General features: G+C 61.7%; 1 protein-coding gene across 7 annotated transcripts in view; it reads left to right on the forward strand.

The window, feature by feature from the left end:
- Nucleotides 1-13,386, forward strand: part of RPH3AL (rabphilin 3A like (without C2 domains)) — a 129,296-nt gene extending 115,910 nt beyond the window's left edge. For 3 of the 7 annotated variants that reach the window (XM_070061179.1, XM_070061178.1, XM_070061177.1), the window contains exons 7-9: nucleotides 10,417-10,530; nucleotides 11,536-11,682; nucleotides 12,058-12,345. In XM_070061179.1, coding sequence (XP_069917280.1) covers nucleotides 10,417-10,530; nucleotides 11,536-11,682; nucleotides 12,058-12,191 — 395 coding nt within the window. In that variant the 3' untranslated portion in view covers nucleotides 12,192-12,345. Of the gene's footprint in view, nucleotides 1-1,901; nucleotides 3,741-10,416; nucleotides 10,531-11,535; nucleotides 11,683-12,057; nucleotides 12,346-12,373 lie in introns of those variants that run through there. The other 4 variants (XM_070061175.1, XM_070061176.1, XM_002719053.5 and 1 more) reach the window with 3 other exon arrangements.
- Nucleotides 13,387-15,348: the final 1,962 nt, after the last annotated feature.

A 15,348-nucleotide genomic window follows, 5' to 3' on the forward strand; every position in this document is an offset into this window, starting at 1 on the left:
CCCCACCACGGCGTCTCCCCCTTCCTTGTGGGGTTGGTGGCCAGGACGGAGACCAACAAGGCCGGCTGGGGAAAGGGGTCACACGGAGCCGAGGGGCGGCCGCAGCAGCATCTGCCAGTGCAGTTCTGTCCCTGCCTGTGCTGACTCAGCAGCTTGTACCCCAGCACCTGCTCCCACCCCCTCCCCGCTCAGGACCCGGCACCCACACTCAGGAGGGGAAGTGAGCGGCCAGCACGTGTCGGCGTGGCACCCAGAGTTAGGCGTAACCATAACCAGCGGCAAGGCCGCTTCGGGCTGCTTTCCACAGAGCTGGGCTGGGCGTGGCAGGGGGACATGTGTCTCTCAACTGACAGCCGTCCAGACAGAACCGAAGGTTTAATCATGGCAGGTAATGAGCTTCCTGTCACTGGCAGCACCCAAGCAGATCCTGCGGGTCAGAAACCAGGAGGGGCTCACTGTGGGCCGTGCTGTGCATCCACAGCCATGTCCCCGTGCTGGGACCTAGGACCGGGAAAGCCAAGTGGCCGCGCCGGCTCTGAGCCACAGACCTCCGTCTCATCAGCGTTTCAAGGCGGCCATTTCTCCGTCAGATGCATACGCTGTTTCCTGGCTTCTCCACGCAGCGAGTTATTTATACCAGAAGAGCATTCATTGTTAATGAGCCGCGCTTGGGTGTGGACTGTGCACTGCCCTAGCTGCCCGAAGCCCGTGGTCGGTCGCCAGGCTACCCCTCCCACCAGTGCTTCCCGGCGGTGCCTCCCGGGCTGCGGCTGTGACGGGCAGACATTTTCCCATAGAATGGGCCACAAGCTGGTCTCACGGCGATTGACTGTGGCTCCTGGCTTACATCCAGTGTCAGCTTTCTGCGTTCTGGAGAATTCTCATTCTTTTTAAATGCAGAAGGCCTGCCGGCTCAGCCCCCTCAAAAAAACACTGGCCAGGGAGGCAGCAGCCCTCCCCTCACCCAGGGGGTCTGTTCTGTTTTGCCACAGTCCCCGCCCCTCCCTGTTGTCTCTGGAGCATGTCTGGCGTCCCCATGAAAGGAGTGGATGGAAGGGGAGACTAGCGGGGACACCTGTGGTGTGCAACCCGGTCGTGCTTCTCCATGGGGATGAGGGAGTCTCCTGTCTGCCCACGTGGCCCCGTGCCTCCATGCCTCATCACGGAGGCCCAGAGCTGCCACCCTCGCCACGCTCCTGTTTTAATGGGGAGACTTGGGGTGCTGAAAGCCTAGGCGTACAGAGTCCTCCTCCAGGGCTGAGTGGCTGGGACGTAGGATCGCGTCCCTTCCAGCCTTACGTATCTTGTTGTTGTTTAGGATTTATTTCTTTATTTGGAAAAGTTACAGAGAAGAGACATCTTCCACCTGCTGGTTCACTTCCCGAATGGCCACAGTGGCAGGCTGGGCCAAGCAGAAGCCAGGAGCTTCTTCCTGGTCTCCCATGTGGGAGGCAGGGGTTCAAGCATTCGGGCCTTGTTCTGCCTTCCCAGGAAGGTGGATTGGAAGTGGAGCTGCCGGGACTTGAACGGTTGCACACCTGGGATGTGACGTCACAGCTGGCGGCCTGGCCTGCTGTACCACCATGCCGGCCCAGCTCCGAGGGAGAGAAGCTGGACTGAGGACGGTCAGGCCCGCGAGGGACCAGCTCTCAGGTCATCGCTGAGGCGCTCTCTCCGGGGGAGACCAGCCCCGTTGCCCTGTGTGCCTCACACACGCACACATTTGTCCCAGGCGTGCCTGCCGAGGACGTCCCAGAAGCCCTGTGCGGCCCCGCCACCTGCAGAGCGCATGGGGAGCGCCGCCCACTAAGTGCTTGTGAGCTGACCGAGTCTTCCTTGAAAGCCCTGGCCCAGGATTAATCACCACCTTCCCGCCTCCGTTCATTTTGCTCACTGCACAGATTCTCTCATCCTGGCGAGATGGGACTGCATCTCGTCTGAAGCTAATAGAAGTCGCCAAATCCACGGAGAGACCCGCGCAGGAGGCGGGCAAGGGGCCTGCTCCGCTCAGAGGGATGGGGGCCGTCACTGCACATGCACCCTGCCAGCCACTGACTCGGCACTCGATGCAGCAGGTGTGTGTCTGGGTCGGGAGAATGAACGAGAGGCCAGTGCTGCGGCATAGTGGGCGAAGCCGCTGCCTTTGATCCCGCCCTCTCACACGTGGGCACCAGTTCAAGTCCCGGCTGCTCCACTTCTGATCCAACTCCCTGCTAATGTGCCTGGGGAGGCAATAGAAGCAGTCCAAGTGCTTGAGCCCCTGCCACCCACATGGGAGACCTGGATGGAGTCCCGGGCTCCTGGCTTCAGCCTACCAGCCTCAGCCATTGCAGCCATTTGGGGAATGAACCAGCAGATGGAAGACACCCCTCTCTCTCTCTCTCTCTCTCTCTCTCTCTCTCTCTCTCTATATATATATATATATATATATATATACACACACACATATGTATATATATATAAAATCTGTCCCTCCCTCTCTGTGTAACTCTGCCTTTCAAATAAATAAATAAGTCTTTAAAGAAAAAAAGAAAAAAGAAAAGAAAGTGAGCAGACCCCAGTGTGATGGTCAGGTGGTCCTGGCTGTGGCTCCCACCAGAGGCAGGGTCACGGGGTGGGTGCTGCAGGGTTCCCACGTCGCCCGTGGGCCCTGACAGGTGCTCGGCAGTGAACCTCTGCCGTCCTGCTGGGCTCAAGCGAGGGAGGCCCTGGTTCCGTTTGCCTCTTGGCCTGCGTGGGTAACAGGGGCAGACTTTGGCCTCGGTGCCAGGTGGCAGAGGAGAGCAGCAGCTGCCGTGGGTGGCGTGGCTGCCTGGCGCAGGCGGTACTGGGCACTGTGCATCCACCTCACCGTGACTGTTGACCCATTGCTCAGAAGGCACAGAGAGGGAATAACTTGCTCCGTGACCTTGGTGCTCAGGAAGCTGCCCTTCCCGTACGCTTCGGGGCGCCCAGCTGGGTCCTGTGGGACAGTCCTCAAGGGGCAGCCTGTGCACGGGGGTTTGTTTGGGCCTTTGGCACCCTCAGTCAGTCCAGCACCAGCACGTTGGTGGGCGTGAACGGAGGGGCCTCTCTGGGCTGCTGCTGCTGCCCCAAGCGCATGCTCAGTAGCCCCGTGGCGGAAGTCAGGGGCCCAGAGCCCACAGCAGCCTCAGCCGATTCCAGCCACGCGGTGAGGTCTTGGGGCTCTGTGTTCCCGGAGCTGAAGTGGGAACCATGGGGTCCAGCCCCCTGCCCCGACAGGCGCTGGCCTCAGGGCAGCTGGGCGCTGCAGGGAGCTCCCACCAGGCCGGGCCTCCCTCCTGCCAGGGCAGGACTGCAGATTTCAGTGCTGGCAACCACGGCTCTATCGATTGAGGTCTGTGCTCGTCGTCCGCTGCCTCCTGTCTGTCTGAACCCCAAGGAAGGGGTTGTTAGAACGGACAGCGGATGATGCAGCCTGGCCTGAGCTGCCCCGGCGGATGCCTCGGGGAGGGGGAGGGCTCCCCAGATGCCACCATCTCCTGGCCCTTCCTGGTGGTCCTGTGACTGTCCCCATCTCCCCAGTGAGGAAGTGAGGCTGCGTGGTCAGGCAGCCCACCCACATCTCCGGACTCCAGGTTCTGAGTGGGAGGGTGGCCTGGAGCCCTTCTCTGCCTCCTGCAGGCAAATCGCTGGGTGGACAAGTCCAGGCCTCCAGGCCACACTGCTCCTGCCCCCGCCCTGGAGGGAGATTCTGAGCCAAATGGAGCCTGAGTGTCCCTGCCATGGGGGAGGGATGGGGGGGCTGGGTGTGAGCAGTGTGCTCCCCACAGGGCTGGGGGGCTGGGGGGCTGGGTGTGAGCAGTGTGCTCCCCACAGGGCTGGGGGGCTGGGGGGCTGGGTGTGAGCAGTGTGCTCCCCACGGGGCTGGGCGGGGCTGGGTGTGAGCAGTGTGCTCCCCACGGGGCTGGGGGGATGGGTGTGAACAGTGTGCTCCCCACAGGGCTGGGGGGGGCTGGGGGGATGGGTGTGAGCAGTGTACTGCCCCAGGGCCCACATCCTGTGTCCATGGCACCAGCCTCCGCCCTGCCCCTGCCCAAGGTCCCTTTCCTAGGCTGAGGCCATCAGCAGCCTTGTCTGTGCTCCAGGGCAGGCCCAGAGGGCCCAGAGGGGCACAGCCATGGCAGGAGGGGCCCCGGGGGCCACCCCCTTGCTGACCACCCTCGGGTAGTTCTGCCTCCAGTCTGGGGTAACTGGCATTGAGGGCTTAGGAAAGGAGGCGGGAGGTAACGAACACAGTCCCTGGCACAGCGCTCCCCCGTGCGGCTGGAGAAGCCAAGGCAGGAACCAGTGGCTCTGAAGGGGACAGGAGGGGGCCTAGGCAGGCGCAGGATTCCCGTGGGCTCCTGGGACGTGAGTCCTGTCCTGGTTCTGGGAAGCATCGCTGGCTCACACAGCTCCTACTTCCCTGCTGGGGGTTAGTGCTTGCCTCCGTCGTACAGGTGAGAAGGGAGAGGGTGGTGCTTGCCCAGCAGCGTCCACGCCAGAGCCCGAGCCTTGCCTTGGTTGGGGCCAGCCAGCAGGGGGTTGTCCCCGGGAGCGTGCCGGCCGGAGCGTGGGCATCCTGGGGGAGCAGAGCCACGGGCGCCCCGCACACCAGGGGAGGTGGCCGCGCCATGATCCTGGCGGTGGGTAGGCCTGGGTCCAAATCCTTGCTGAGTGGCTGCAGGAGGCAGCCGGGCTCTCACCTTCCTGGGAAGTGCAGCCTGGGCCTGCACACATCTTCAGAAGAGGCAGGCCCTCCTGCTGCCGGGCCTGGCCTGGGCGCTAGACGTGGTGACCCCCGGGCCCAGCCCTGCTCACACACTCACCCCTTGTGCTGGACACTCGTGTGTGTCACCTCCCCGAAGGCTCAGAGTCCCCCCTTCGGAGAGGAGCCCACTGCGCACAGAGAGGGGGAGAAGCTGGCCCAGAGGCACACAGCTGGGAAGTGGCCGCACAGGCCCCCCCACTGTGTGTCTGACCCAGAGCAGCGCCTCTTCACACGGCCCCCAGCACCAGCCCAGAGCCGGCCGTCTCCCCGGGGACAGCTCTGCTGCTGTGCGGCCTGGTGGCCTGGGAGGGGGAGTTGGCAGTAGCTGTGCGTCCCCCTGGGCCTTAGCATCTTCCCTTTACAGTTAAAAAAAAAAAAAATGTTGTTTTTAGTGTGCAAAATGTTCCACCATCTGCTTTGGCTTGGCAGAATGTTTGCTGAAAATATCTCTCTTCCTCCCTGGCTCCCATCATTTCTGGGGGCTCTGAGAGCCTCTGAGCAGAGCAGCCCCTCCCCCCTGCCCCAGGCAGGACATGGCGGGGGTGGGGAGGCTGGCCCAGAGGGGCATTTCCCCACCTCTCCACCAGGGAGAGGCCTCTGTGTCGCCACCGCGGGGCTGAGCCAGTGTTGAATCCCAGGATTCACCTAACATGGCAGCTGGCTCAGCCTGGAGAGACGCCTGAGGTCACGGAGAGGGGTGGTTGCCAGGGGCTGGATGATGGCACAGCAGGGTGAGCGCCATTTGGGACGCCAGCATCCCTCATGGGTGCCGGTTCAAGTCCCAGCTGCTCTGTTTACCATCCGGCTCCCTGCTAGTGCGCCTGGGAGAGCAGTGGAAGATGGCCAAGTGCTTGGGCCCCTGCACCCACGTGGGAAACCCAGATGGAGTTTCTGGCTCCTGGCTTTGGCCTGGCCCCAACCAGGCAGTTGTGGCTATTTAGGGAGTGAACCAGCGGACAGATTGTGTGTGTGTGTGTGTGTGTGTGTGCGTGTCTGTGTGTCAAATGAAGAAATAGGTTTTTTAAAAAGAGGAGTGTGGAACCTGGCGTTGTGATACAGTATCATCTCATACGAGCACTGGTTGGAGTTCCTGCTGCTCCACTTCCAATCCAGCGCCCTACTAATGCTTCTGGGAAAGCAAGATTAGATGACCCAAGTGTTTGGGCCCCTGTACCTGCATGGGGGACCCAGATGGAGCTGCAGGCTCCTGGCTTTGGTGTGGTGTAGCCATAAGCCATTGAGGCCACTTGGGAAGTGAACCAGCAGATGGAAGATCTCTGTCTCTTCCTCTGTCTCTAAGTCTGCCTTTCAAGTAAATAAATAAAAATTTCAAACAAACAAACCAAAAAAAAAGAGGTGGTGACCAAGCAGACAGGGAAGTGGCTCCCCAGCTCCCAGCACGGTGTCCCACCCACCCCCAGACTGTCCCAGGCAAGCCGTCACCACAGGCCAGCAGCTGTCCTCTGAAGCAGTCAGGAAAGACAGAAAAATGGAAACCCCCCCCCTTCATGTACCAAAACTCTGAGTTTCCATGGTGACAGTCAGACTGCAAATCCATCCGAGAGTGAGAGCTGGGCAGGGGAGACGCTGGTCTATCCCCAGAGAAGTGGGCGTGGCTGGCACTGGGCTGCCCACCCAGGACGTGAGTGCCTGGCAGAGTGGGGCAGCCCTGCAGAGACCCCAGTGGCGCTGTACCCCCACCCCCTGCAAAGGCCCTGGGAGCTCCGGCCACCATGGAGGGGGAGCAGGGGAGCCCCCTCAGCCCACCTCACGGCCACCCCGTGAAGCCTCCTCCAGAGGCCCTGGGGATGGTCCCCGGGGGTTTCCCAACTTCAACCTGAAAAATCAGGCGTGGGCAGGGTACAGGAGCTCATCGCCGAGCCATCCCACGCTCAGCCTTTGGGGAATTAAAGGAGAAGGGGAAAAAAAAAAAAAGCCAGCAGCCTACAGATTCCCAGACTGTTTTGTGGAGGAGGGAGGAGCAAGGGCCAGAAGATTGATGGGCCTAAAAGCTCTGTTACCAGACCAGAAGAGTGCCGGTGGCAGCTGCTGAGATGGCGACGGCAGCCACATGGCGAATTCCCCAGGGTTTGGGCTCTGTGCGACGTTCTCAGGGCGCAAAGGAGCGGCAGCCGAGCAAGCCGCGGCCGTGGGTGAGGGTGACAGTACCCCTGGGCCAGGCACTGGCTGTTGTGCGACTTCCTGGGACTCGCGTCTCGGGGGGATTTGTTAGAGGGGATCAGGAGAGGCGTCCGGGTCAGAGCCACAGAGTGGAGGCCCCGGCCTAAAACGGCAGAGGTGCTGGAGGCCGGCCTCCCCCAGTGCCAGGTGGGCCCTCCTCTGTGACACCCTGGAGCTCAGCTACCACCCAAGGCTGCGTCCCCTGGCTGTGGCCCTCAGCACTCTGCCTGCCCTGGGGGAGGTTGCCTGTTTCCTTCACCCCTCGTGCAGCCAGGGGTCCGGGCAGGATGGCACCCTGTCCCCACCTCCGGGGGGCTGTTGGGGACAGAGTATCTCAGGCCAGTGCTGTTCTCCCAGCGTAGTGTGGCCCAGCCCAACTCTGTGACCACATCATACAGGTGCGGTGGTGACACACCAGGATGCAGGGTTGAGAATTAGGGCGAGTAAGCTCGCCCCCAGAACCTGGGACCTGGGGCAGCCTGGCCCGGCCGCTCCTGCCAAGCCCTCTGGCCTGCACCCACCAGCGCCAGAGGATCTGGGCATCAACACCTTGGAGCCCCTGAAAGATGGGGCTCACATATGCCAGCCCCAAGGAGATGGGACACCCCAAGTCAGGAACACGCAGCCCTGCTGGAGACACAGGGAAGCCAGTGTGGAGTTCCATCCCGCCACGGCCCCTGCGGCCTCCCGGCTGCTCTGCTCACCCTCCCTTGCTCCAGGGGCCATCAGTGCCAGCACCCCCTCCCCCATGGGAGGCACACGCCAGCTGCTGGCCCGAGGGCCTCGAGGCGTCCCCGCCCCCCCAGTCCACCTCCTCCCCTTTTGTCTGGGGACCCACAGGTTGCTGCTTAGTCAGCCAGCGAGTGAGTCAAACTACGCAAATGCTCACAGCACTGACTGCACGAGGGCCGGCCTCGGTGGGTTCATGGTCAGAGCAGCCCCGTCAGGACCCGCAGGGCAGCTTCGAGAGACGACAAGGTTTTACTTGCATTTTTCAAGTGCTGTGAAGGGGGCGCCTAGCCACAACCTCCCTTCCTCCCCATCCCCTCTCGAGCCCACGGCACAAAAGCCCCAAACGCCAAAGCAGAGCTCCCCGTGGCAAGCAGGGGGCAAAGCAGCGGCAGAGACAGGTGCAGTCACGGAACCAGCTGAGGCCAGAGCTGTGGTGTGCTCACCACTCCCGCCCCACCCGGTGGCCAGGTCTCCAGGAAGGGGACCCCGGGGGCCTTCTGCCCCGGTGCCCCAGCGAGCTCCATGGCCTGGTGGGGCCCCAGACGTGGAGGCAGACAGCAGGCCCAGACGTTGGTGTGCAGTTGCAGCTGGATGAACGGAGTGTTCCACCACTGGGCCCTGGGCACTGGGGAAGGCTTCCCTGGGCGGTGGTGCGCAGGTGAGAGAGTAAGGGGCATGGAGCACGGCTGGAGAAGGAGACAGAGGCAGGGCCTGGCCGTGGCCCTGCAGGCAGTGGGGGGCAGCTGGGGTTGTGCTTCCACTGTGGCGTCCCTGGCAGGGAAACGCCTGTAAGCAGGGCCCCGGGGGACGTCAGCACAGGCGACCAGATTGGAGGAGTTGAGGCCTTGAACCAAGCCAGGCCGGTGACAGCAGTGACAGTAGCCAGGAGGCAGCTGATCCAAAACCATGTAGGCGGTAAAATCAGCAGAACCCAAGAACAAAAGAGGGGCACGAGCTATGTGGTCATCGTCAGACCTACGGGGAGCACCTACTGTGTGCCGGCCGCCGGCCCCAGGAACAAAGGGTAAGGATGTCAGAGCCCCAGCCATCAGCCAGCCCCACCCTTCTGGTTGCTTGGTGACCTGTGGCCGCCCCTCCTCCCAGCTAACAGACAGCAGTGCCGGAAGCACAAGGACTGCCCAGAAGGCCGTGGACCTGGGTGAAGCTGCCCCTCTCCCCTCCCTGGCCCCACACGGGTTTCCCTAACCGGCTGAGCCTGAATGCAGGCTCCGATTCTCTTGGGCTCCAGACAGGGCAGATCAGACAAAACCTATTAGCCACCCCGGTAGAGATTGATTTGTTTTCCTGTTTCATCTCCCGCCAGATGGGCACCTACGGCTCAGGGTCGCTGGGGGGATCGAGTGAGAGGATCTCGCTAAAAAGCCAGCACGTTGCTGGGTGCAAAGAGCTCAGTCAGTCCTAAAAAACCCCCAACCCAGCATCCCCTGCGGAAAACACCCGCCAGCCAGGGCTGTCTCCCTTGATCCCTCCGTTCCCGGACAGTTGGCCTTGTTATTATCATCCTGTCACTTAACCAGATGTTACATAAATTGATGAAAAGAGCCAGAGTCGTTTCATTAAAACCAAGGCTTCGGGAAGTCTTGAGGACAGATTTGCTTAGCGAAGTCTGTCAGATTCGCCATGAGCAGGCGGCACAGCGGGGAGAAACGGGGGAGGACCAGGAACACCGACGGGGGTCTGCAGCCAGCTGCCAAGCTCCCGGTCCCGCTGCGAGAGGCGGAAGCAGCACCACGCACGAGGCTGTGTGGGCCCCGGAGCTTGGCGAGGGCGCTGGGTTTCTGGGTTGATAGCTGTGATAGAATGTAGGATGAGAGGAGCCATGCTGACTCCCACTGTGGGCTGCCCAGCCAGAAAGTTCAAGCTGGGGCAGTGACATCCAGCAAGGGCCTCGTGCCGGGTCACCACACGGCGGGGGTGTCACACGGCAGGAGCGTGTGCCCGAGAGACCAGAACACCCAGGGAGACCTCGCCACCTAGCAGCTCGCTCTCGCGGTAGCAGCTCGCTTCCTCAGCACCTAACCCCGTCTCGGGAAAGGCCGTGGGTCCCCTCGGGAGGGCAGTGCCCACCCCCACCAGCTGATCAGCTCCTGACGCCGCCTCGGGGAGAAGTAAGCTCCAACCTGAGTTTGGGCAGAGACAAACCCATCCAAGCCTTAGCCCCAGATGAACCAGGACAAGGACCCAGGCCCGCCGGCTCCGTGTGGCATCCGAGGGGTTACGAGCACAGCAGAGCCAGCCTAGTGGGGTTAGCATCCCGGCCCCTCCACTTCCAGGTGCCTCAGTTTCCTCCCCTGTGAAATGGGGCTGACGCTGTTTCCTGCACAGAGCCACACGTGCGAAGCACCTGGCGTGCTCACTGGGTCAGCCCTGCTTGTCCTTCCCAGAACTGCTCAGCGTTGCCCGGGGCAGGCCTCAGAGGCCCCTGCCTGCACAGCAAGTGACAGTCGACTTCTCCCTCGGCGGGAGGGCCTGGTCCTGCCACAAGGAAGACACACGGAGAGGCCAGCCAAGGGCTGAGCCCTCCCTGCTGGCGCAGGTGTCCTGAGCCCGAGTCCCGGCCTCCTCAGCTCAGGAGCACCCGGGATATGGTACCTGAGCCCCAGACAGAAGGGCTGGCCGAGGTCCCAGGCCGCTCTGTCATGGCTCTGTCCACGGTGCCTGCTGGCAGTGGCTGGGGAGCTTCCTGTGCCCATGTCTGTCTGTTCCAGTGGCTTCCAGTGACAGTGACAGCGATTCCGACGTCAGCTCCTCCAGCCAGGAGGACAGACTCCCACCCACTGGGGCCAAGGACCTGAAAGGCGACAAACCCTGGGGGCAATCAGGTGAGTGGGGGAACTAAGAAAGCCCCAGATAGGGCTCAGCCTTGCTGTCTCTGGGTCGGGGCTTCCCCAGCCAGTGTCCAAGGAGCAGCTCGAGCTCAGGGGAGAGGAGTGGGCCTGGGCCTGGGACGAGCAGCAGCAGAGCGGGGTGGGAAGGGGCCCTCACATGTGCAGGGGAGGGGAGGAGGCCCTGCAGGCCCCCGCGCCCTCTGCCTGCACAGTTGGGATCCCCCCAGGCTCACCCATGAGCGTCTCCCTGCTGAGACGTCGCCCCTGGAGAGCTGAGAGTCAGGCAGGGGTCACTCCTGGGCTGGACATTTCGGGGAGGCTGGTTTCAGCACATAAGAAGACAGAGCTTTATAATAACTGCCCCAATCCAGAATTAAAGACCTTGGGGTACCGTCCTGGGGACCAAGACCGGGCAAGCTGTCAGAGCTGATGGGGGAGGAATTCTACGGAGAGTGGAAACTTGGGCTGGATCAGAGATGGCAAGTGCCTGGCACATGCACTTCCACTCCCTACTCCTATGCCCACAGCAGGCATCACTAGTTGATCATAACACTCTTCCCCCGGAGCCTGGACATGGGCTCGGAATCCTCCGCAGGCGGTTTTGCAGGTGCTCTGTCAGCAGGCAGAGGGGTACAGGAGGTGAGACCCGTCCTGGACCACGCGGCCTCCTAGGCCTCTTCACGCAGATCACTCTGCTCTAGAAGAGTGCAGAGGAAACCCGCCAGCCCTGGGGTCCAGGCAGCGTCACCCTCCCCTTCCTCTACCGCGACAGCTCTTGCCCTGCCCCTCACACCGACCCAGCTGTGGCCCATTAGGGCCCAAAGACTGGAGAAGATTTGGTGATGCCTCGAATGCAAGGACTGGTAGCCAGGCTCCCACGGGATTCAGCAGGCCAAGGGGACACTGTCCCCCCGCTTCCCTGGGATCCCCGCCGCTGAGCCGCTGGAGCTCGGAGCTGCCCAGTCTCAGCTGCTCATGCCCTCGCGTGGTCTGTTACAGGGGCTGGCCTGGACTCCCCCAGGACGGGGCTCGCCCGCCCGCCCAGCCACCTCTCAGGGAGCCAGAGCAGCCTGGCCAGCGAGACAGGGGTGAGCGCTGCAGACCCTCAGGAGGGCACCACGGCCCGGGCCGCCCCAAAGGGCGCTGGTGAGTACCGAGCTGCCCCTCGCAGGCCTCCCCCTCCCTTCCCAGAGTGCCAGGTGACGTCACCAGCCTCCCCGTGTACCGAGTGCCCTGCCAGGCCTGTGCTTGCCCACAGTAACCCACGAGGGGGCTGAAATGAGAACGGTGACCATGCACACCCCCTCAGCAGTGGCAGCAGTGGTCCCTGCCGTCCGTGCTCTGCACACCCTGTCAGGGCCTCTGAGCACCGGGGCTGGGAACTGCAGCACCCACCATGCACCTGAGGGACCCAGATCCACCCACCCAGAGACTGCAGAGCCCCTGGAATGGGGGGGGGGGTGGCGTGAGCCCCACCTGCCCAGCATCCCCAAGGTCAGCTTCCTTCCGTTCTGTTGGCAGAGCAGCCGGAAGGCTTCTTGTCCCCATTGTGGGAACCAGGCCACCCAGAGGAGAAGGGCGAGAGTCCGAGGCTCCCGTGCCCACTGCCCCTATCCCGCAGCCTGGGATCGTCAGCTAGGGAGGGGCGCACCTGAAGCTCCTCTCACCCAAGCTGGAGAAAACCGTGCAGGAACACGATGGGCCCCAGCTGCACCAGGCGCTGTCCCGGCAAACAGCCTGCCTGCCCTGCCGTCACGTGCCCCTCGTTCCCCAAAACCAGGCTGTCACTGAGGGCCCCCTGTGCTCACTACGTGTGGCCTTCCTCTCTCCTCCAAAGGCAAGAGACACACCTGGGCCAGTCCCCGCTGCTGACGTGGCCCCTGGGGTCCCCAGGCCTGCCCCGGTGCCTGGAGCGAACTTGCCGGTGGAAGATCTCAAGAGAGAAGCTGGAGCCCTCGCTGGCGTCCCCAGGGGCTGCGACCTCTGACTCCGGGAGCCTGCGGGGGGGGGGGGGGGGGCTGAGGCTGCCGCCCCCCCCAGTGCCTTTCTGTGCTCATTCTCTGCAGGGGGCCCTCCTCCTGCACACGCCCTGCTGACCGCACCCCTCAGCCCCCCCCCCCCCCGGCCCCATCCACCCTGTGTTTAAGTTTGGGTGGGCCTCAGGTGGGGCTGGGGGCCTGGAGATGCTTGCGTGGGGCTCTCCCATGCTGGCTGCTGTGTCAGCGCGGCCACCAGGCGGGCTCTCTCTGCATCCATGCTAATGCAGGAAGTACTGAACCCTGGGCCACCCAGCAGAGCTCAGCTTAGCACTTCGGGGCCGGCGTTGGAGCCTAGAGTGGCGGGGCCGCCCAGGAACCCCCCACCGCCCCGCAGCCTGGCTCTTTGTCAGGGCCCTGCCGCCCTCCCTGACCCCACCCATCACACACACACCCACCCCTGTTGTGGCTCAGGCTTTCTTCAGCTTGAGGAACTGGCCCAGTTCTGGTGAACACCAGGAGTTCCTCCGGGAAGAGCCGCCTTCGGCGCGGTCCCCAGCCAGGCACGGGGCTCTCCGAAGACATCGATCCACTTCTCTTCAGTGGGTCTGGTGGAGCGTGAAAAAGACATCATTCCGAGTGCGGGCAGATGCCTGCAGAAAGCCTTTGGCTGAGCAGAGAGTGTGCATGGGTGTGCGTGTGCGTGTGTGTGTGTGTGTGTCAGGGTCCACACACGCCCCTCCTGCCACCTCTCTGAGCTCAGAGCTCTCAGGCCCCCACGGTGGACTTCTGTGCCCTCGCCCTGGCAGAGGTAGAGACACTTGCTGTCACCCCAGGACGTGTTATACTTCAGAATTAAATCAGTAAAGATGGAGATTTGCGTGGAGCCTGTGTGTCACTCACACCACTGCGGTGGCCCCTGTCCTGAGATGTGTCGGCACAGAACTGGGCGGGCGGGAGCGGCGTGGTGCTGTCGGAGCACTTTACGCTGCTCTGGGAGCCCACACACCTCAGGGCCAGTGGAAAAACCAAGCCCACCTGCCCAGAGGAAGAGAGCCTGGGAGTTAAGACGCCAGCTAAGATGCCCGCATCCCGTGTCAGAGTTCCTGGGTTCCGTACTCAGCTTCACTGCCTCCTGACGGCTCAGGTACTTGGGGCCCCATCATCCACGTGGGAGACCCAGACTGAGTTCCCACCTCAGCTTCTGCCTGGCTCCATGTCCGTCTGTCTCTCTCTGCCTCTCAAATAAGAAGTGCATGACTCTCATAAACAATGCTGAGTAAAGAAACAGATGGCAAAAGAATAAATACATTGTGATACCATCTATACAGAGATTTTATTTAAAAGATTTATTTATTTGAAAGGCATGATGACAGAGGGAGGGGCAGAGAAAGAGATGTTGCATCCACTGGTTCACTCTGCAGATGGCTACAGCAACCAGGGCTGGGCCAAGCCACAGCTAGGAGCTCAGAATTCTACCCAGTGGCAGGGACCCAAGTACTTGAGGCATCACCTGCTGTCTTCTTGGGTGCATTAGCAGGAAGTGGGATTGGAAGCAGAGCAGCCAGGTCCCAAGCCAGACTCGGGTATGGGATGCACTTGTCCTGAGATGCAGCTCAAGCTGCTGCACCAAACACCTGTGCCTGAAGCCTGTCGTCACAAAGTTTCAGGACATCTTAAAGGAAATAAAATTAAAACCTTCCAAAGAGGAAGAATACAGGTCACCAACAAAGGATCAGGGATTCAAATGGTGTCAAAATTCTCAAAGCAGATCTTGAATTTTGAAGCCAGAATACAAGTACACAAGTGAAGGAGTATCTGCTGGATTCGGGGAGGGGGGGGGGGGGATATGATTTCTAGTCTAGGCTTTTGCATCCAGCCAAGTCTCAGTGGAACAGGAAGGGAAAAGTGAAGACATGTTTAGGCTCGTGAGTCCTTGAAATCTTTTGCTTCTCACACTCTCTTTTCCCCAGGTAGCTACTACAGAATGTGCTCCAGACAAACAAGGGAGAAAGTCAGGAAAGAGAATGCAGGGGACACAGGAAGCTGAAAATCAGACAAAGAAGACAGGCAAAGAAAGCCCCTGGGGTGATGGTGTGGCTGTGCAGCCAATCTGAGCAGCTTCTAGGGGCCCTAGAAGGTGTGTGTGCCAGGGAGGTTGTGGGTGAGGGCTCAGTCGTGACATTTTATAATACATAATGGTATACAACATTCATACATAGTGCTTGAAAAATCAAGAAACGGAATCAGGGCTGGGTGTTTGGCTGGCGGTGAAGACGCCCACATTCCACATCAGGTTGCCTGGGTTCCATCTCCGTCCCTGGCTCCTGACCAGCCTCCTGCTCTTGCAGACCCTGGGACACGGCAGGTGCTGGGTTCCCGTCACCCACATGGAAAACCTGGGTTGAGTTCCTGCCTCCTGGCTGTCATGGCCACCTTTTGTGAGTCAGGCACCCGCTGCGAGTTTGAGGGGACCCTCCGCCCCCCAGGAGTGAGTGAGTTTTGTTCCCACATCGCAGAAGAGGAAACGTCCAGAGAGGTCTGGAACCTGCATTCTGGTGTGGGGCCGTCAGACGCCCAAGACCACGGCCCTGAGGCCGCGGCGCAGGGCTGGCGTCTGCTGGTCAGAGCGAGTGGGGGTTCCGGGGTGGAAGGAGCAGGACGCAGGCGGTGGGCGGGGAGCTCAGAGGGAACCTGGGTGAGGGGGAGGAGGCGCCGTCGCTCGTGGTGTGTGCCTTGGTGCTGACGGAGCAAATGAGACCCAAGCCCGGTCCCCAAACCGAAATACTGCCTGCTCCCTGGAACCGTCTCATGTCCACAGCCTGGCGCCACTGAG

This window comes from Oryctolagus cuniculus, chromosome 17 (assembly GCF_964237555.1).
Source record: "Oryctolagus cuniculus chromosome 17, mOryCun1.1, whole genome shotgun sequence".
NCBI lineage: Eukaryota > Metazoa > Chordata > Mammalia > Lagomorpha > Leporidae > Oryctolagus > Oryctolagus cuniculus.